The sequence below is a fragment of the Leiobunum rupestre genome, chromosome 11, assembly GCF_980474605.1.
Source record: "Leiobunum rupestre chromosome 11, qqLeiRupe1.1.hap1, whole genome shotgun sequence".
Lineage (NCBI taxonomy): Eukaryota > Metazoa > Arthropoda > Arachnida > Opiliones > Sclerosomatidae > Leiobunum > Leiobunum rupestre.
In genome coordinates, this window is record NC_143394.1 from 18,055,587 (window position 1) to 18,073,376 (window position 17,790).

At 32.5% G+C, this 17,790-nt stretch overlaps 1 protein-coding gene across 1 annotated transcript; it reads right to left on the minus strand.

The window, feature by feature from the left end:
• Nucleotides 1-508: 508 nt before the first annotated feature.
• On the minus strand, nucleotides 509-14,358 carry gry (trafficking protein particle complex subunit 11 gry). The gene is made up of 31 exons (XM_090163621.1): nucleotides 14,332-14,358; nucleotides 13,695-13,779; nucleotides 13,419-13,633; nucleotides 13,103-13,272; nucleotides 12,554-12,624; nucleotides 12,353-12,467; nucleotides 12,185-12,284; nucleotides 11,840-11,913; nucleotides 10,966-11,062; nucleotides 10,729-10,862; nucleotides 10,439-10,671; nucleotides 10,283-10,362; nucleotides 10,121-10,199; nucleotides 8,182-8,236; nucleotides 6,696-6,841; nucleotides 6,547-6,608; nucleotides 5,526-5,664; nucleotides 5,335-5,407; nucleotides 5,145-5,202; nucleotides 4,934-5,080; nucleotides 4,677-4,858; nucleotides 4,416-4,594; nucleotides 4,255-4,346; nucleotides 2,841-2,900; nucleotides 2,616-2,741; nucleotides 2,429-2,536; nucleotides 2,305-2,353; nucleotides 2,121-2,226; nucleotides 1,526-1,751; nucleotides 1,274-1,450; nucleotides 509-621 (listed from the first exon to the last, which is right to left on the minus strand). Exons 3-31 carry the CDS (start codon nucleotides 13,623-13,625, stop codon nucleotides 580-582), a joined length of 3,387 nt encoding a protein of 1,128 aa, XP_090019747.1. The 5' UTR covers nucleotides 13,626-13,633; nucleotides 13,695-13,779; nucleotides 14,332-14,358; the 3' UTR covers nucleotides 509-579.
• Between the last annotated feature and the right edge of the window lie 3,432 nt (nucleotides 14,359-17,790).

Sequence of the window (17,790 nt, forward strand, 5' to 3'; positions counted from 1 at the left end):
TAATCTTATGTACTATGGCTTATTGAAGTTATTTTTGCTTCTGGCACAATCAAGCTTCTCTGAGAAATCTAGCATGACTTGTCTTGTCAAGAAATACCATTACCAACATACACACTAGTAGTACTAGCTTCCTCTTCAATTTATTTCAGGTAAAGAGAACTGAACCTTCACTTTAAGGATCTGATAAGCTAAATTAACAACAGCACTCAGCCACAATTTTCTTAAGGAACAATGAAAATTTTAAGAACCCCCAATTTTTTAACTTGGTTTCAACTAGCTTTTTTTCCCTGAAGGTATTTTTTGAGCCCTTCCCTGTTTAAAAATATATACGATGGCACTGTGTATATAGATTTCCACATGGAAGAACGCTACTAAGTGGCATCTGCGGGATATCCTAAAACACTCCCCTTGTCCTTACTTTACTTTTGCTCGTATGATTTTGGAGTTAAGTAAAAAATTTGAACTACTAATGGAAAATTAATAATTTATACATTTAGTACACGACATCAAAAGGTGTAAAGAAAATTTTTATTATAACATTTATAAGCTAATATTTAAATTATATTACATCCATTACAATCAAGCTGACCTACCAATTTCTATGGATGTTTTTTCCTGGGGCTATAAAAGAAAATGAACTGAAGGTTAATTGTATTATTAATTAAAAACAAAATGATATAGAAGATTGTACTTTCAATAAACACGAACCAACATTTTAGAAGAATATTATTGGCCAGCATAGTGCTAATGAAAAAAATTTCAAGCTTCGAAGAATGGCCATTTTTATGATCAAGGCTTACCTCCTTATATTTAAATTTGAACATTTTAATATAAATTCTCTTGATTGAACACAGCTAAATTTCATATATTAATCTTACCCACCCTTATTAACATTAATTGAGCGGTTTTCTTAGCTGGTTAACTCTCAAAACCTCAGCAACTTATCATGTTGGCATGTGTGAATAGAACTTAGTAAAATTGTGATACTCTGAATGAGCTGCTGAGGATAAAAATATTAACGAAACAAAATCTTACAAAGTTCTGAAGTAAATTTTCTGCCAAATTCCCAAGATTTCCTTAATGAAAGTAGACTTTAAAATAAGTAAAAACACAACTTATTGCGCAAATAAAAATTTGTTCAAATATTAAGTTGCTTACAAAAACGCATGTGGTTCGAACTATGAATTTTTACATAAATGAAAGTTAAATTCTTTATCATTTTCTTATTCATTCCTGAAGAAATTACGCCATCGAAGTAGTAAAGATTTAGTACCATTATGAACATATGAGATGGAAGCATTGACTGAAGCAAATCATCCAGAGAAATTGCAGTAGATTTCCCAGGATTCAGAAGCAACTTTAATTTTGGTAATTGAACGCAGCCTGATATCAGTGGATACAAGTTATAAACCAATTTGAAATTATTTCTAGGTAGTATCCAAAAATGAAGCTGTATTAAGAAAATTTAAATAGGTAATCAATTCAGTTTCTTCACACTGACCTAAATCACTAACACAAAATGTACCTGTTTATTGCCAGCATACATGAAGGCATCGCTTCCATCTACAACTAAAGACAGTTCTTGGACAGTATTTGAACGATTGTGTAGGGTGTAAGAAATTGTCATAGGAGTCCGGACACATCCATGAGAAGGAGCTTCTAGTTCTGCATACAATGGAACCTTTACAATATTTATTTTTGGTAGTCTAAACTCTTGTTTGACCCATGGAATAGTAGAAGTTGAAGACTTTCTGCAAAAATTGGAATAAACCTTATAATTATAAGTAGTTCCAAGTAGAAAGGTAGTTTTCCCTATAGGCCGTAAAATGTAACAAACTACATAAAAATTTCAAATGTTGGGCAGAAGTCTATAACACTGTTACAATATTTCCTATTCTTCATATGCAAAACTTTTACTGACAGCTTTCCCAACACATACTCTATAACAGGACTCTTATGTAGACAGTACCTTGCAAGAGGGCTATTCTTCCTGGGAGTACATCAGAGTGGATAACTCTGAGTAAAATATTTAACTTAAAGACATACTTATGGAACAATACTATAAACTTATGGATAGGGTTCATTTCGGATGTTGCAGATAAATTAAAACGTATGTTCACCTTTTCCATGTTAATGAGTAAGTTCCTAACAACACCAATTCTTGTGAATCGGAATTTGTTAGTAAACAAAAACAGTCACTTGCAATTTCATCTTTATTTAGTTCCACTAAATAACAAAGTTAAAATATTCAATTGATATACGTCTCAGTAAAAGTAAACAATATATTTTAAAGATAACACTTACATCCTGCTACTTGCGAACTTTCTTCATCTGACATTACAAAATGCTTTGTCTAGAGACAAAGTATACGTATACGAAAATATTCAATTTCAACAAACCTAATGATAATAGTTTAAGAATGTCTTACCAATGCTAGGCTACTGTCTTTTAATTCAATGACCAAATCAGAACACGAAGTGATATCCAAACGAAGTAACAACTGTTCTTCAGCTCTGGCATATTGAACAGGCTGAAACTGTTGAAAATCATATAAATACAATTGGTTTTTAATGTAATAAATCTGATAATTTGTCACGCAATGAGGTCATTCATACTTTTAAATTAAGTAACAGAGGTGTGAAATGAAATGGCTCTTTTACGTTGTAAGTATAACGTTCTTCTTTAACGCACTGACATGACAAAGTTTGTTCATCAATATCCACTTCAGTCATATAACTAAGCTAAAGTAAATTAATGTAATATTAGTCTAATATTAGAAAATGGCTTGCATGGTCAAAAAATAAATAAAGAAAAAAAAGTTTTTCAGTTCATAAGCTCACCTTAAAAACTACATTTCGGGGATGTACGCTTAAAGCTTTCATGTAAAAACACTTTTCAACCTATCAGAAGGTTAGATAATTAATTTATGAGAAATAGAAATTTGCTTAGTTATTAAAAAAAAGCGTCAAGCTTTGGTCATTCATTTAATTTTCTTAAATATTAAGAGATTAATTTGTAAATATAGTTTGCCTCAGAGGTGTAGCCAAAGGGGCACATGACCCCCAGAAACATAAGTTTGTATGTTCAATTTTTTGTTTATAAAAATGTATAACTTTTTTTATAATTCTGCTGCTAAGTACATTTCTTTAAAGCTTAAAAGTAACCAGTTTTGTACTCTAAAATTGAAAAATATCTAAAATTTTATTTGCCACAGAAGCACTTTTAATTTTAACTAACTTCAGTAATTGATAGCAAAGGGCAAAGTTGTCTTCTGTAAATTAGAATATTAGTTTCCACAATCAACACATGTTAGGGTTAATTAGTTAAAATAATTGGTTACTTATAAAATACACTGTGTGTAAAAATATCCTGCCATTAGGTGAAAACTATTCGCAGTCTGGAACTGTTCAATGAGTTTCTGCGCAAAAGTATTCGCTGAAAAAATTTTAAACCGTTCTAACGCCAACTATTTGCTCAACGGAACCAATTCCCTTTTGAAACTGTTTAAGCAGTACCTGCTCGAGAGCAGGTACCATCACGAGCCCAAGGCTGAGCTCTCATAAATTCGTATGCAATAGTTTTTACAGTGTTTTCTATTGAAAGCACTCTGAAACTGACCCAATTTTTTCTCCTGTCATCTCTCTAGATAAGATGTGCTTGAAGGACCAATCTAAATTGCTCCCAATTAAATAATTTTTTAGAGAGCAGCTTATAGTTTACTATCTTCCGAACGTTGAGCAGAAGTGTATGAAGTTCATATTCCATTGGCGATCCAAGTGATATGAAAATTGAACTCAGTCTCGAGAGTATTTCCCCAATGGAAACACGTTATTAGACTAGTGAATGTGTCCAGGACGTTTCACCTTTGTTTGGGGAAAAAGTAGCATCCGCATACAAAAACGTCAAATTATAGCTCATGCTGAGTTATGAAAAACGTAAAAGCACATGTGTTAGGAGGAAAGTAGTTTCTGCATGGAATTCCATTTTTGTTTTAGGTATAATTACAATTACCAATAAACTGTACATATTTTGAAGAAATTTCCTATAGTAATATTTTGAAATATGTTTTTTCTAATAGAAGGTAAATTAATTATTTACTTCTTTAAAATTGTATGCTTTAAACGCATTTTATTTGCATTTGTATTGCTCAACTTTTGAAAATTAAAAAGGTGATAACTGGGAAAGTTTGATGCTTCTTTTAGGGTTTAGGTTCTTATAGACACAAAATTTATGACTTAGTAGATTCTCTATTACCATAGCTCCTGGGGCAAGTTGTTGTAAATCAATACCTATTAATTCTCTACATTTGGGTGTGTTGATATCTGGTAAGTTTTCGTAAAATTCGGCTGAAATGAAATATATTATACCAAAAATTTAAATTTTAAAGAATTTAAAATTATAGATTAAAATTATACTTAAGTCATTTAGATTAGTATTTTCACTTTCTTCATCCAAATGAATGGAAACATTTAATTTATAAACGGAGTTTCTTTCTTCACACATTACAGACAATTGAAGAGGAAATATTTCATCTTTCAATACTGTAATTTCATGTGAAATTTGAATCTGAAGCCTTGGCTCACGTGGAAGAATCCTACAATAATTTAAAATCGGTTATCAAGCAATCATCCATTTTTTCGTCTGACTTTAATATATTTTTGGGCATTGACACTTACAAAGTAGATTTGTCTTCAGTGAGTTCATTGAAATTTAGGTCATCCATACAACAAACATTAATTAACGGGAATTCTTTCCTAATTTCTTCAGATGTAACTACCTGTTCGTGACTAATATCAGGCCACACTAGTATAGCACAAATATATTTTTCAGAACCCAGCTGAAGAGCAATTTGAGTAATCTAATATTAACAAGGACAATCAAAATTTGGAGATAAGCAGATTGGTACATATCTAATGTGACATTAAAAAAATACCTGAATATTACGATTAACATCAGATGAATTAGGTAAAAATTCAAATGTGAATAGCCTTGTCTTATTTGGCAAAAGACTTAAATTGCCGTTTTCTCCAAGCATTTGCTTTTCATTTGGAATTTCGCAAAACATGGGTTTGTTGTACACCTAGTATGATTAAGACATGATTATAGATGGTCTTAATAATAGATCCCGAGGGGAAAATTCTTACAGTATTTCCAAACATAACACTGAGTTTGGTAAATTTCACTACTTGCGGGCAGTTGGTTCTGAATAAAAAAAAGTCTATATTATAACATCATGTCTCATATTAGTAATAATCAATAGTACAGAAATACAAGGGTTGTTAAGTAAGTTTTCTTTTCAAAGATCACTGAAAAATAATTCTTAAAAATACATACCTAAGGTACACTTTCAGAGATATTTTCTCATCTGCATGGAATTGTTTATTTGTAAACATAGCTTTACATTCCACTGAAAGATTTACAAATTTTCGAAAATATATAGTTGTTAATTTCACATCTGTTACAAAAATGCTAATGCCTCATAGAAACTATCTTATAGTTTGGAATAAAATTTATTCGAAACTTACCAAATTGAGTAACATTTGGCATAGGTATGGTGAAAATCAATGGTTGGGATTTTAGAGTGGCCAGGTTTTCAATCCACAGTGCCTCAGAGGAGGAAATTTCTTCTTGAGATAAATTACCCATGGGGAATGGAAGGTTACCCTTAAAAATAGCACCAACATTAAGTCAGATAAATTAATGGGAACTTATTTTCACATACTTAAATATTCAAAAGTCTAACATATTATTTACAAAATTGATGTAGTTACAAAATAAGACTCTGAGAAGGCTTATAGCAAATTCTTTAATTCATATACTTTTCAATGAATTTTTACTACAGTCTTGACCTAAACTTGTTTTTTTTAAGAATTGATTTTAAATAAAATTTTCATATAAAGTTGATGATGCAAATCAAGTTACGAAATTTGCTAATGATAATTAAATAATTCAATTCTACCATTTAGATATTTAAATTTAAAAATATTCAGACTATTAGACCAGTTATTCGACGAATATTCGATAAGGTAGTATTTACATGAAGACTAACTATTTAGTATTTGGTTTGAAAACTACTATTTGTCTCGGTATTCTTTTAGAAAATTTTTAGACATTCAATATTCGTCTCTATAGGCTAAAAGTGCTATTCACCCAGCCTTACATGTTACAATGTTAGCAAAATCAGAGACCTAAAACTGGATCACATGTGTTTTATTTACTTAAATAAAACTACAATTAATTTTGGAGGAATTTTGTTCAGTAGAGATATTCTTCTTATGAGTGCATGCTTTTGGAGTAATTTTGTTCATGATGAATAGATTGTTCTTGAGTACTTTTATATGAATTTTGTTCATTAGAGTGGTATGAATACTTTTGGGGTAATTTTGTGCATTATCAAATAGATTTTGTCTCACAAGTACTTTTGAGAGTACATAAGAGAGTAGATTGGTTCTTATGAGTGCTTTTGAGGGAATTTTGCTTTATAAGGACCTTGGGATAATTTTTTTAATTTTTCTTTTACAGTATGATGAATTAAATATATCTTACCATTATTATATTATGAATATTTGACTGATAATGAATTTTTTCTTCTGCAGTACACAGTATCCCTGTAATATGGGGCTAAGGAAAACTTTCATCAAAATTTGATTCCAACAAAGTTTAGGCAAAATAACAGAAAACCAACAAAAGGATACAATTGCTTATGGCTTCAAGACCCAAGGAAACATATTCCTGTACATTGGCTGATAAGAAAGCACATTTTAGGGCTGTAAGCAAAATGTTTGAAACCAAAGGGCACCATTTTTCAATTCTATAGTGCCATAATACGTGACTAAGTAGCCTGAAAAAGAAAAATGTATGATTTTATTGTAGACTGCCTATGGCAATTTTATGGCCAAACCTTCCCTTACCAAAAAATAAGTGGTCTAAGAACTATTTAAGTTGGTTTTAAGTTTGTATTTGAGACAAATACCAACTAAAAACCTACTTAAAAACAACTTAAAACCAACTTAAAACTTACTTAAAATGTTACTTAATAAAGACCACTTAAAGCCAACTTAAAACTTACTTAAAATGTTACTTAATAAAGACCACTTCAAGCCAACTTAAAACTTACTTAAAATGTTACTTAATAAAGACCACTTAAAGCCAACTTAAAAAATAATATGTAATTTTCTGACCACTAAAAACCAACTAAATACCAACTTAAAGAAAAAGGCATTTTCCCACCAACTTAAAACCAACTTATTACCAACTTAACTAGTTTACTGAAATATGCTCACCACTTAAAACCAACTTCATATCAACTTAAATGTTAATACCAACTAAAAACCAACTTATTTTTTGGTAAGGGTTGGATTAATAATAAAAGCTAACGCTTACTGGATATTTCACTCTCGGTTTTCAGCGTCCACCAAACTTTGGGATTGCTTTCAGCGCCATCTGTCTATTTTTCGCGTTTTGGTGGGACAAGCTTTTTAAGGAGGGCGCACCTGTTTCTCCACGTGGTGGATTATTACCCTATGTTATTCTCTCTTGTATAGAAATTATTATTGTTTTTAGTTTTTAAGTAAGTACCGCATATTATGGTTATTATTATTTACGTAAGTATTAATTATTTATTGTTTAATTAGATATGAGTTTCAGTGGCCGGAATCAACTTTCTGTGACATTGTGAAAACAATGAAAATTTTGGGTATAAACAATGTTTGACTCTTAACATTTTATAACATTATTGTACTGTATTATACCGTTGAATTAATAAGTAATAACAATAGCTTACAATGATTCCACACAAAGCCGAAAACAGGACTCGAATTTCAATCTGACGTTATTTTACTTATTTTTGAAATCTCGTGCACGCGCCGCGAAGCTTGTCCCACTAAATTGTCCCCCCCCCTCGCTACCCACCGTCTTCTCCAAAGTTTGAGAGACGCCCGCGAATGCGTTGACAAAGGTACGTGTGAAATATCCAGTAAGCGTTAGCTTTTATTATTCATCCAAGGTCAAACTGTGCATCCCAAAAAAGTTAATAACTTGTCTTACAAATAAAAATATAACTTTTCTTTTCAATGTTTAACCCTTTATCAATCAGAATATTTTGGATTAAACCTCATGTTTGTTCAAGCAAAACTTAAGTATGCAAGCGAAGAAACGAAATGGAAATTGAAAACAACTTACGCCAAAGCTTTAGAATTTTCTTTACTACAATGATACTCTTGGCCCATTTGTACCACTATGAAATATTACATTGAGTTCAAACTTTGACATACATACATTTTCAACTCAAACACTTGCACAAGATAAAAAATATTAAAATAGGCTAAGGAAAAAATAGTTTCACAGCTTTTTCAATACAAAATTTACACCTCTCTTTTCAATATTTTTTGAGCAGCAAAATTTTTGCTCCTCTCATTTCGCTCTTTTTTGAGCAGTGAAATCTTCGTGGTTTTTTCAGCAGTAAAATTCGTGATCCACTCTTTTATGAGCAGTGAAATTTGTGCTCCTCTCATTTTTGTTTCCCGCTTTTTTAAAACAATATTTTACTACTCAAATTCCCTCAAAATTAATACTGAATTTGATAAGCCTAGTCTGAATAGTATATAACAGTAACTTAGTTTAAATATTACCACAGAATCATTTAAATAACTCTGGAAAAATTTTAGATAGCTCCTTAATTCTCTTCCGTCCATGTGACTCATGCACACCTTCCTGCTTGTCAAAACACTCAAATATGTAGCTTGACCCTCAAAATTCAAATTGTACTTTTAGTACAGGTAAAAGACGCCCAAAAAGGGCTCTCCAACGGCAAAATTCGTCCCTACTTGCAATGTGGCCTAAAAATTCCATTTTGGTGTTTACTTTGAGTAACCAATGAGTCCCCAGCAATGTGGGGTGGACAACATAGTTTTTTGGGGGGGCAAGAGGGGGCTGTGGCCCCCAAAAATGTGTGTTGAATGAATTCGACAGTGTTTGATGTTTTTCAAACATCTTTTCATGTTGCAAACATTTAACAATACTGTAAAAAATAAATTGAAAAATAAGAAAAAAACATTTTCCGACACTGTTGGAGGATTAAATGTAAATTTTCTTATGTAAATTCCGTTATAGCTCGGAAACGATTCAACCTACGGACTTGAGGTTGGTCTCATTCGATTCTGCACTTAATAATACGTACGATCTGAAAGTATGGTCGGTCTTGGCCAAAATCGTGATATAACCTTTCAATATTTCAATATTCGACTCAGCGTGAAAACTACCATTGGGAACAACACAAAACACGCTACGGACTCATCGGATACTCAAAGTAGACACCAAAATGGAATTTTTAGGCCACATTACAAGTTGGGAGGAATTTTGCCGCTGAGCTACCCTCTTATTGAAGCGGCGAAAATTGTGCTTCTCTCTTTTTGCTCTTTTATAAGCGATTAATATTACTCTTCTAATTTGAATTTATCTTTAAATGACAAGAGCCGCTCAAAACGAGAGAAGCATGCCCATCACTAGTTTACTTGAGTACTAAAAAACTTCCTAATTAAGGTAAGCAAAATAGAGTTTCCATTAGGTCTCACTCCTATCGAGAAAAAATTTAATATATTTTGAAGAGTAGATTGAGAGAGATATCGATCAGTTGATCTATTAAAATTGGCAGATAGGTTTTGCGTGATCTCAGAGCACTCAAGAGCAATAAATGAAACACTGGAATAGATCTGAGCGCACAAAGGGAACATCGTAAGTTGATCAAATGGAAAACACTATAAATAATCAACTACTCGACACCTTTTTAAGCTAAGGCTGTAAAATTTTAAAACTTCAAAGACTGCCATTTTGGTCACTCTAAAAAAATACTTGCATTAAGTGACAGCCATTGGCCGACAAATATCTGTTTATCACACAAACAGCTTCTAATACTAAAAAATAATACGGCTGAACTGAGGGGATAATCACTGGTAAAAATTTGATCCTGACTGATGATAACAAATTCAGTGATTTCCATTGATTCCTCACATGAACATTAATTATCTTTAAATAGTAATTTAGATGCAAGTGCTTGATTTTTACTAATGGAAAACACATAAGCATTAAATAATAATACAATATTAGTATAAAGCTATTATACTTAGTTGTCTTTTGAGTCTAGGGCATTTGTACTTCTTAAATTGTGCAACTGCATTCCTTAGATGATTAATTATTAAGTTCTGTCAATATAATATAAACACCATCATTAAATAATCAATCAAATTCATTTGGTTCTATTTTGGAATATACTAAAGCTACATACCGAGTGGTGAACTTGAGTTTCTTTAAATTGAAGAGCAAGATATCCTAGCTTCTCCAAATTTAAATCAGGCGGTTCAATGCCTAAAGCATGGCAAATGTTTTAAAAGCTATGCACATTTTCGCCCTTGTGTACCCAACTTAACTCTTTAACTCTTACTTTGAACACCAGGCCTCCAAGGTCTCTGACCATAAAATTCCATAGATTTTATATTCTCTAAGGGGTCTGGATTTGGATAGCTCACAGATTCTTTGCAGAGTTTCTGGCACTGATGTTTTTGGTTAGCTGCGCAAGCAGCAGCTTGCTGATAGTAAAAACCGGGATGTTGAGTTTGAATGGCAGTTAACCCTTGGTTTACAGCCTCTTCAAAAAGATCACCAAAGTAAGAATATCTAAAATTATGGCAAAATTTAATTGCCATAAGTAAAGAGGCAATCAAAAAACCTCACTGTTTGGCCATCCAGGCACTATGTTCGAATGCAACTTCTTGAGGACCTATTTTACTTCTAAATATATCTACATGTTTGCGAAATTGAGATATCGAATCCAAGGGTTTATTTAACAGGAATGATAAGGCGCATATCTGGAAAAAATTTAGCTTGATTCAACAAACAAATATAGAAATATTGAAACTATACATACCGCATATTCCTTTAAGGGTTTCAATAATGTAATATGTAACTCACCTTATAATTAATGAAACCACCAACGGTTTTAACTTCTAACATGTTTGTATCCGATGCTCTAACTTCCATTAAATAGGCATATGCCTGCTTGTAATTTCTGAAAATAAATTCAAATTGTATTCCTTTCAACTTTGGTACTATGTCAGCTAGTGTTCGTACGGGGACCCCATCCCGAAACTTTCCCCGAAAATCCCCGGCCAAACAATCAAAAATTAAGTCTGGGACGGTGATTTTTAGGGATTAATTTTTGGACTTTGGACAGAATTATTTTGTTTGTTCCGAATAACAACTCAACGTAGTAACAAATGAGCCGACTGTAGACCTCTGACCTATCAAAAATAATAGGTTCCCTCCCTCCTCTCTTAGAAATGAATAACCCTAATAGAATAAGAGTTTTCTTGAACGCATGGGGGAACCCTTCATGCTGAACAACTAAGGCTCTGCTTCTTCCTTAAGCCAAGGTGTAAGGTTTCGTGCTGATGGCTGAATGGTACCGGAGAAGAAAAAATATGGTATCACTAACGATCCCCTCGGGGAACCAGGCGAAACCCTGTTTTAACTAACCTTCCACTCGGGTGGAGCAGGCCTGTAACCAGCCATTAAAACTTGGGGGCATTCAAACTATTTTGCGAGGCACCAATGCCTTGATGCTAAAAATCGTAATTTTTAACTCCCACTCCTGAAATTAGTAAATATGGCAAAATCAGCTTTATTTTGTTATTTTTAAATTATGAATTTCAACACAATGCACGCCGTAAGGCTTGCTAAGAAGGAGGTTCAGTCACCCAACTTTATTTTATCCCCGTACGAACACTAATGTCAGCAAGTATATTTAACTTTTCATGCCTGAAAATAAAGATGTAATTTTACTTACTTTACCGCCTGAAGTAAATCTTGTTTCAACTCATTGAAAAAGGCAATTTTGAACTGATAGCGCACAAAGAGCAGCTACGTTAAATTAAAATATTTTGTAGTAACAACCTTAAGTATAAAAACTAAAATAAAATAAAATACACGACGGATACTTCATGGTTTATACATATTTATTTTATTATTGCGGTTTTTTCAAAGTTTTAAATAAATATGTATAAACCATGAAGTATCCGTCGTGTATTTTATTTTATTTTAGTTTATATACCTTGAACATGCTTAAAAAATTTAATTTGTATAATTGTATAACCTTAAGTATATTTCTCAAATATATCAATAAAATATTTACTTGTTGGGTAGTTTTGTTAAGCATGTCTCTATTGTTTTTAATTCTTTTGGATTCTTGTTGGTAATAATTCTGAGCTAGTTCATAGAATGCACCTTCCATTCTAATAAATTAAAACATTTTTGGTGGCTTGACAAAAAAAGATGACAATTAACAGTTTTAAGCGCATACCTCATAGTGTATCCATGCAAATGATCAGAGTAAGGCAAAGCAAAAAGTGATTTCACAGAAAGTTCGCATATACTACACAACTCTGCTGCCTTTTCAGTAGCTTCTGCATTTTCGCCTTTAGAATAAACACCCATCAACTTGAGTAACTAACTAAATACGTCTTTACAAATTTAATATACAAATTACTCATAAAACACTTACTTCCTGGTAAAGGAATAGTCTTTTGAATTAAAACCATAGCAATCTTTGAATTCCTATCTTTTAAGCTCTCGCTACAAATTTAAAATGCGGTTTTAGACACGTTACTAATAACAAGTAGTAAGTTATTGCAAATTATAAAAGTGCCCAGATTTCCAAATATTTAAAACTATGGGCCTCGTACTAGACACGAATTTATCGTAATCAATTACCAAATTACGTATATACCTGTAATATTCAAACATCTGGGTCATAGCGTTTTCCATTCACATCATCTCGATCTGCATTTTTATATTACATTTTGCCTGCTCAGGTGAGCTACGAGCAATCCATATTAGATGGATCTTTTTTGTATGTTCATTTTTAGTTGTTAGGATCAAGAGAAATTAATGGCATTGGGAAAATAGATTCGTTGCCAATCTCAAGCAGTCCAATGGAAAACGCTATTAGATAATTTTTGTACAAGGTCAATAATAATTTTGATACTTTGTTGTTTTTGCTAGGGCATGTCCCTATAAAATAATAAAATAACCATAGTTAAATTCTACTGACCGAAGTGATGTAATTTTAGTGACAACATCTATAAGTTTGTCTGCCCATGCAGCATCATCCCAATCAAGATCGTAAAATAGAACAGCTACCGCAGGCAGTTGGTACAAATGTTTTGAAAGCCAGTTTGTTTTCAGGATACCTTTAGGCACATGCCATTCAAACGATGACTTCTAAGAAATAAAGAAATTAATAAGCTACCCTTAGCACCACACTAGGCCTAAGTCAACGAGCGACTTTAAATGCCATTATTTTAGGTGGTTGGGTTTTCATAACAGTAACACTAGTAATCCAAATTTAAAACAAAGATTTACCGAACCTTAGGTTTTTTCAAAGGAAAAGAATGATTCTTGTTCATTAATTTCATTAAAAGTGGAGATTTATCAGTTCTCCTTGATGAACTAAAAGAGTCCCAAATGGCATTATGCACAGCATTTGAAGTTACATCCAAGCCAAGGAATCCAATATATGATTGTGGGTGGCCAAGTAACTCAGGCGTTATGTCTCCAACGTCTAGTTTCGCCATTACAATTACTTAAAAACCAACAATTTAATTACTTCATTAGCCGTGGTTTATGGAGTTGCCTACACTTACCAAGAACAAAGAAATTATTTATTGGGAGTAGCCAAACAATCTCAATTTATAAATAATTACTCTCCCAAAAAAATCGGTGCTGTTGCTAAATTTAATCTTCAAAGCACTTATAGAATTGGTGAAATTTTGAACTTCAAAGTGCTTTGAAATCAAGTTAAGAATTGTAAAACACACAATGAAGTAATTTTATTTAAAAACGTCTGTGACATCAACCACATTAATAGCTCTAACAGAATATCATATAGACAATTTAATGAATCTAAACTTTTATTTTACTCGTTTATTTTTATTCATGCTTCTTTATATTTTAAAAGAAAGGGATTCAAGCAATTTTGCATGAGTTTCCAATAAAAAAATTTGTATGCACTCTTTTCATTAACAGTTTATTTTATAGAAACCTCAACCTCTGGCAAAGTTGAGTGCTAGTAAATTTTAAGCTATGCCGCCATCACCACCGTTGAAAAACACATCCTCAACTGGTTACATCAGAGTTATACTGGAACCATAACTAAGAAGTTCATTGATCAAACCACACTTTGCTAAATTGCTTGATAAAGGTAACATATGTGTTTGTTTAGCTTTCACTAGCCACGGTTATGCAACAATGGGCAAAAGTTTAAAAAAAAAGAAAGGATACTTGTTCCTTGTTATTGTCATCTGGGAAAAAATCTTGTATTTTAAAAAAAGCACTACTGTTTTCTGCTTCAATAACACAATTTTTTCCGACAAAACCTCCTTGAAATTGTATAGAAAGCCTCTTTGGTGTAACTGGACGTTGAAATCTCAACACAATAAACTGTGGACTGCCCTAAAAATAGAAATATCTCTTATTAGCAAGTAGGGGTTCTTAACGTATTTGGTAATTTGAAAAGGAATTTTTTTAATTTGAAAATGGATATTGTTAATTGAAAAGTGATTTTATAATTTGAAAACGGATTTTGTAATTTGAAAGCGGATTTTGTAATTTGAAAGCGGATTTTGTAATTTGACAACGGATTTTGTAATTTGAAAAACAGATTTGGTAATTTTAAAAACAGATTTGGTAATTTGAAAAACGGATTTGGTAATTTGAAAAACGGATTTGGTAATTTGAAAAATGGATTTGGTAATTTGAAAACTGGATTTGTTAATTTGAAAACAGATTTGGTAATTTGAAAACAGATTTGGTAATTTGAAAACAGATTTGTTAATTTGAAAACAGATTTGGTAATTTGAAAACAGATTTGGTAATTTGAAAACAGATTTGGTAATTTGAAAACAGATTTGGTAATTTGAAAACAGATTTGGTAATTTGAAAACAGATTTGGTAATTGGAAAACAGATTTGGTAATTGGAAAACAGATTTGGTAATTGGAAAACAGATTTGGTAATTGGAAAACAGATTTGGTAATTGGAAAAAAGATTTGGTAATTGGAAAACGGATTTTGTAATTTGAAAATGGATTTTGTAATTTGAAAATGGATTTTGTAATTTGAAAAAGTTATTCTAAATTATTGCATGTACGTAAGTTATGCTAGTATTTTATTAACAGTAACCTGATTTCAACACATTTTCTTTCGAATTTTTTTGAAATGGAATACTCTCAACTTAAAAATTTTAATTTATTTTAATAGTGCTTTTTATTAGGGAGTCCATTCTATGGCAGGGTGGAAAAGTGCTTAGTACTTTCGCATTGCAGCAAGAGGAGCCCGGGTTCAATCCCAGCTTGTGGCATTGGGTGAAAACCTCAGAACAACTCCTTCTGGATTGAGTTTGCAAGTTCTCTCCCTGTCCATTTAAGTGGTTTTCCTCTGAGTTTCCTCTATCCATAAAAACTTGCAGAGGTTTCAAAGCAATAGTTAGTGTTAATCTATGGCAGGGCTAGCCACAACCCTCCCACGCAGTTTAAATTCCCCTGCATCACTGTGAAAAGGGCCTCAGGCCTGTTGCAATTGGCTAACATAGCATAGGTTAACGGTAATAGTTAGTGTAGGGAGCTGTTGGCTCGCGTGGCATGAAGGACTTGCCACCACCCTCCTTTGTTCTTTAAGAATTTAAAAGAAACGGATTTGTACAGACCTACAGATTTAAATTTATATTATTATAATCCTTTTAATGATAGAATTTGCCTGGCCTTTTATATATTCAACTTTTATCAGGCGTAATTAAATTTACTTCAGTTAATATTTTAGTAGAAACTTTAGATCACCTCATTAATCTTTCATTTTAAATTCCCTGAATTTTTACAAATCCTTGCAATTCCCTGACTCATGGCAACCCTTTATAAGGGATAATAGTACAATAATGTGATTCCAGAAATACATGAAACGAAATTATCAACATCCTATTCCTCTAACACGGGAGGCAAGTTCCCATTCCCCCCTTCTTTTTAGTAAGGAGGAGAAAACCCCCCTCGAAATTCCGCCTCTCCCAATTTCACCAAGGCTACTTGAGTACGCCACCTGGCTATTGATCTTTCCTCTCACTAGATGTCGGAGTAATCTACCCGTGATGCACTAGAATTTTTCCTCTTCCGCGGGCGGGCTGAAATCAGTTCGGTTTTTATTGCCTCCCTCTCCTTGTACTATGGGAAAATGCCCCCCAATAAAAAGGAGGTCGTTGATAATTTCGGTTAATGAATTTCTGGTGATTCTAATATAAAATATTTTAAAATAAAGTGAAATTATTTATTATAGCTCCAAAAGATAAAGTTGGGACCCAATTTTGCCAGAACAATACTAAAATTTAAAAAAAAAATTGGGTTACGGGATGATAGACAAACCAAAAAAAATAGAATAAATGGAATATATACGAAAAAGTTTAGAATTTTCGGATATTTTATCATTATTTTTAAGATAAAACAATACCGGTGATTCTAATGTATAATATTTTACATTATATTATAGTCATATATACTTGATTTTAACGTGGGGTGGCGGAGTGGTTAGCACTTTTGCCTTACGGCAAGAGGAGCCGGGTTCTATACCAGCTTGTGGCACTGAGTAAAAACTAGGAACTACTCGACCCTTCTGTGTGGAGTTTGCAAGTTCTCTCTTCACTGGATGAAGGGGGTTTCCCCCCCCCTCCAGCCGAGTCCTTCGGTTTCCCCTTCCCATAAAAACTTGTAGAGGTTAACGGTAATAGTTAAATTCTATTTTAAAGTTTACAAATGTCATGATTAATTGAATTCCAATTAACCGGCGTTTGGAAAAATTCAACAGGGATTTACCACATGGTAGCAGATACGACCAAACATATTCTGGAAATAAGTGCGGGAAAATGGTTAAATTCAAACGCCAGTGTGTCCCTTTAAAAGTAATGTAACATTTGGGATTTAAGCAGTGTTTAAAAAAGGGGGTTCCTGTCTGTTTGCAAAGGGTGTAAAAGTGTTCTACTTATGGGCAGTAGAAAAGACGAATATACCCTTATAATACTAAAATATTTAATTTTTAATAATTTAATTATTTTCCGCAGTAAGTAATACCATACAATATTCCTATGCCTTTTTTTTTCTAACAAAAAATTGCAGGAGCTATGGTTAAATTTAGCCAAAATGATTATATCTTGCTCCTTCCGTATGGCAAAGCAAGTCTACCTTATCTCCACGCATACTCCACTTTTAACATTTTTAAGATCCTATCCTAAGATTTACAAATAACAAAAAACCTGATCAGAGTTCCAACAGGTATCTTCAAGACCATCAAACATAAATTTGTATCCAAATTGTTTTGTATCTTTTGAGAGAACCGAGCTGACTCTGAAAAAATAGGGTCAATGTCAATATCTTTCAGTCCAACAGTGTATTTCTGAATGGATTCATTCGTTCAGGATTCGTTGAAATGGATAATTTTGGTTAGCTATAGGCAAACAATTTCGGTAAAATTTCAGTCTCAGTAAGTCCCTAGTATACAATTGCCAAATAACTTTCCACTAGAAATGATGTTCATGTTCCAATACATATAATGATATATCTGGCTTATTAAAGCTTACCTGCAAGAAAAATCACATTTTAACAAATCTTCTGACATTTGACCGTAACACAGCCTCACAAATATCGATAAAGCAGAATACTTGGGCTACGCAGCCATAGATATAGGAAACGTATATAAAGGTCTAG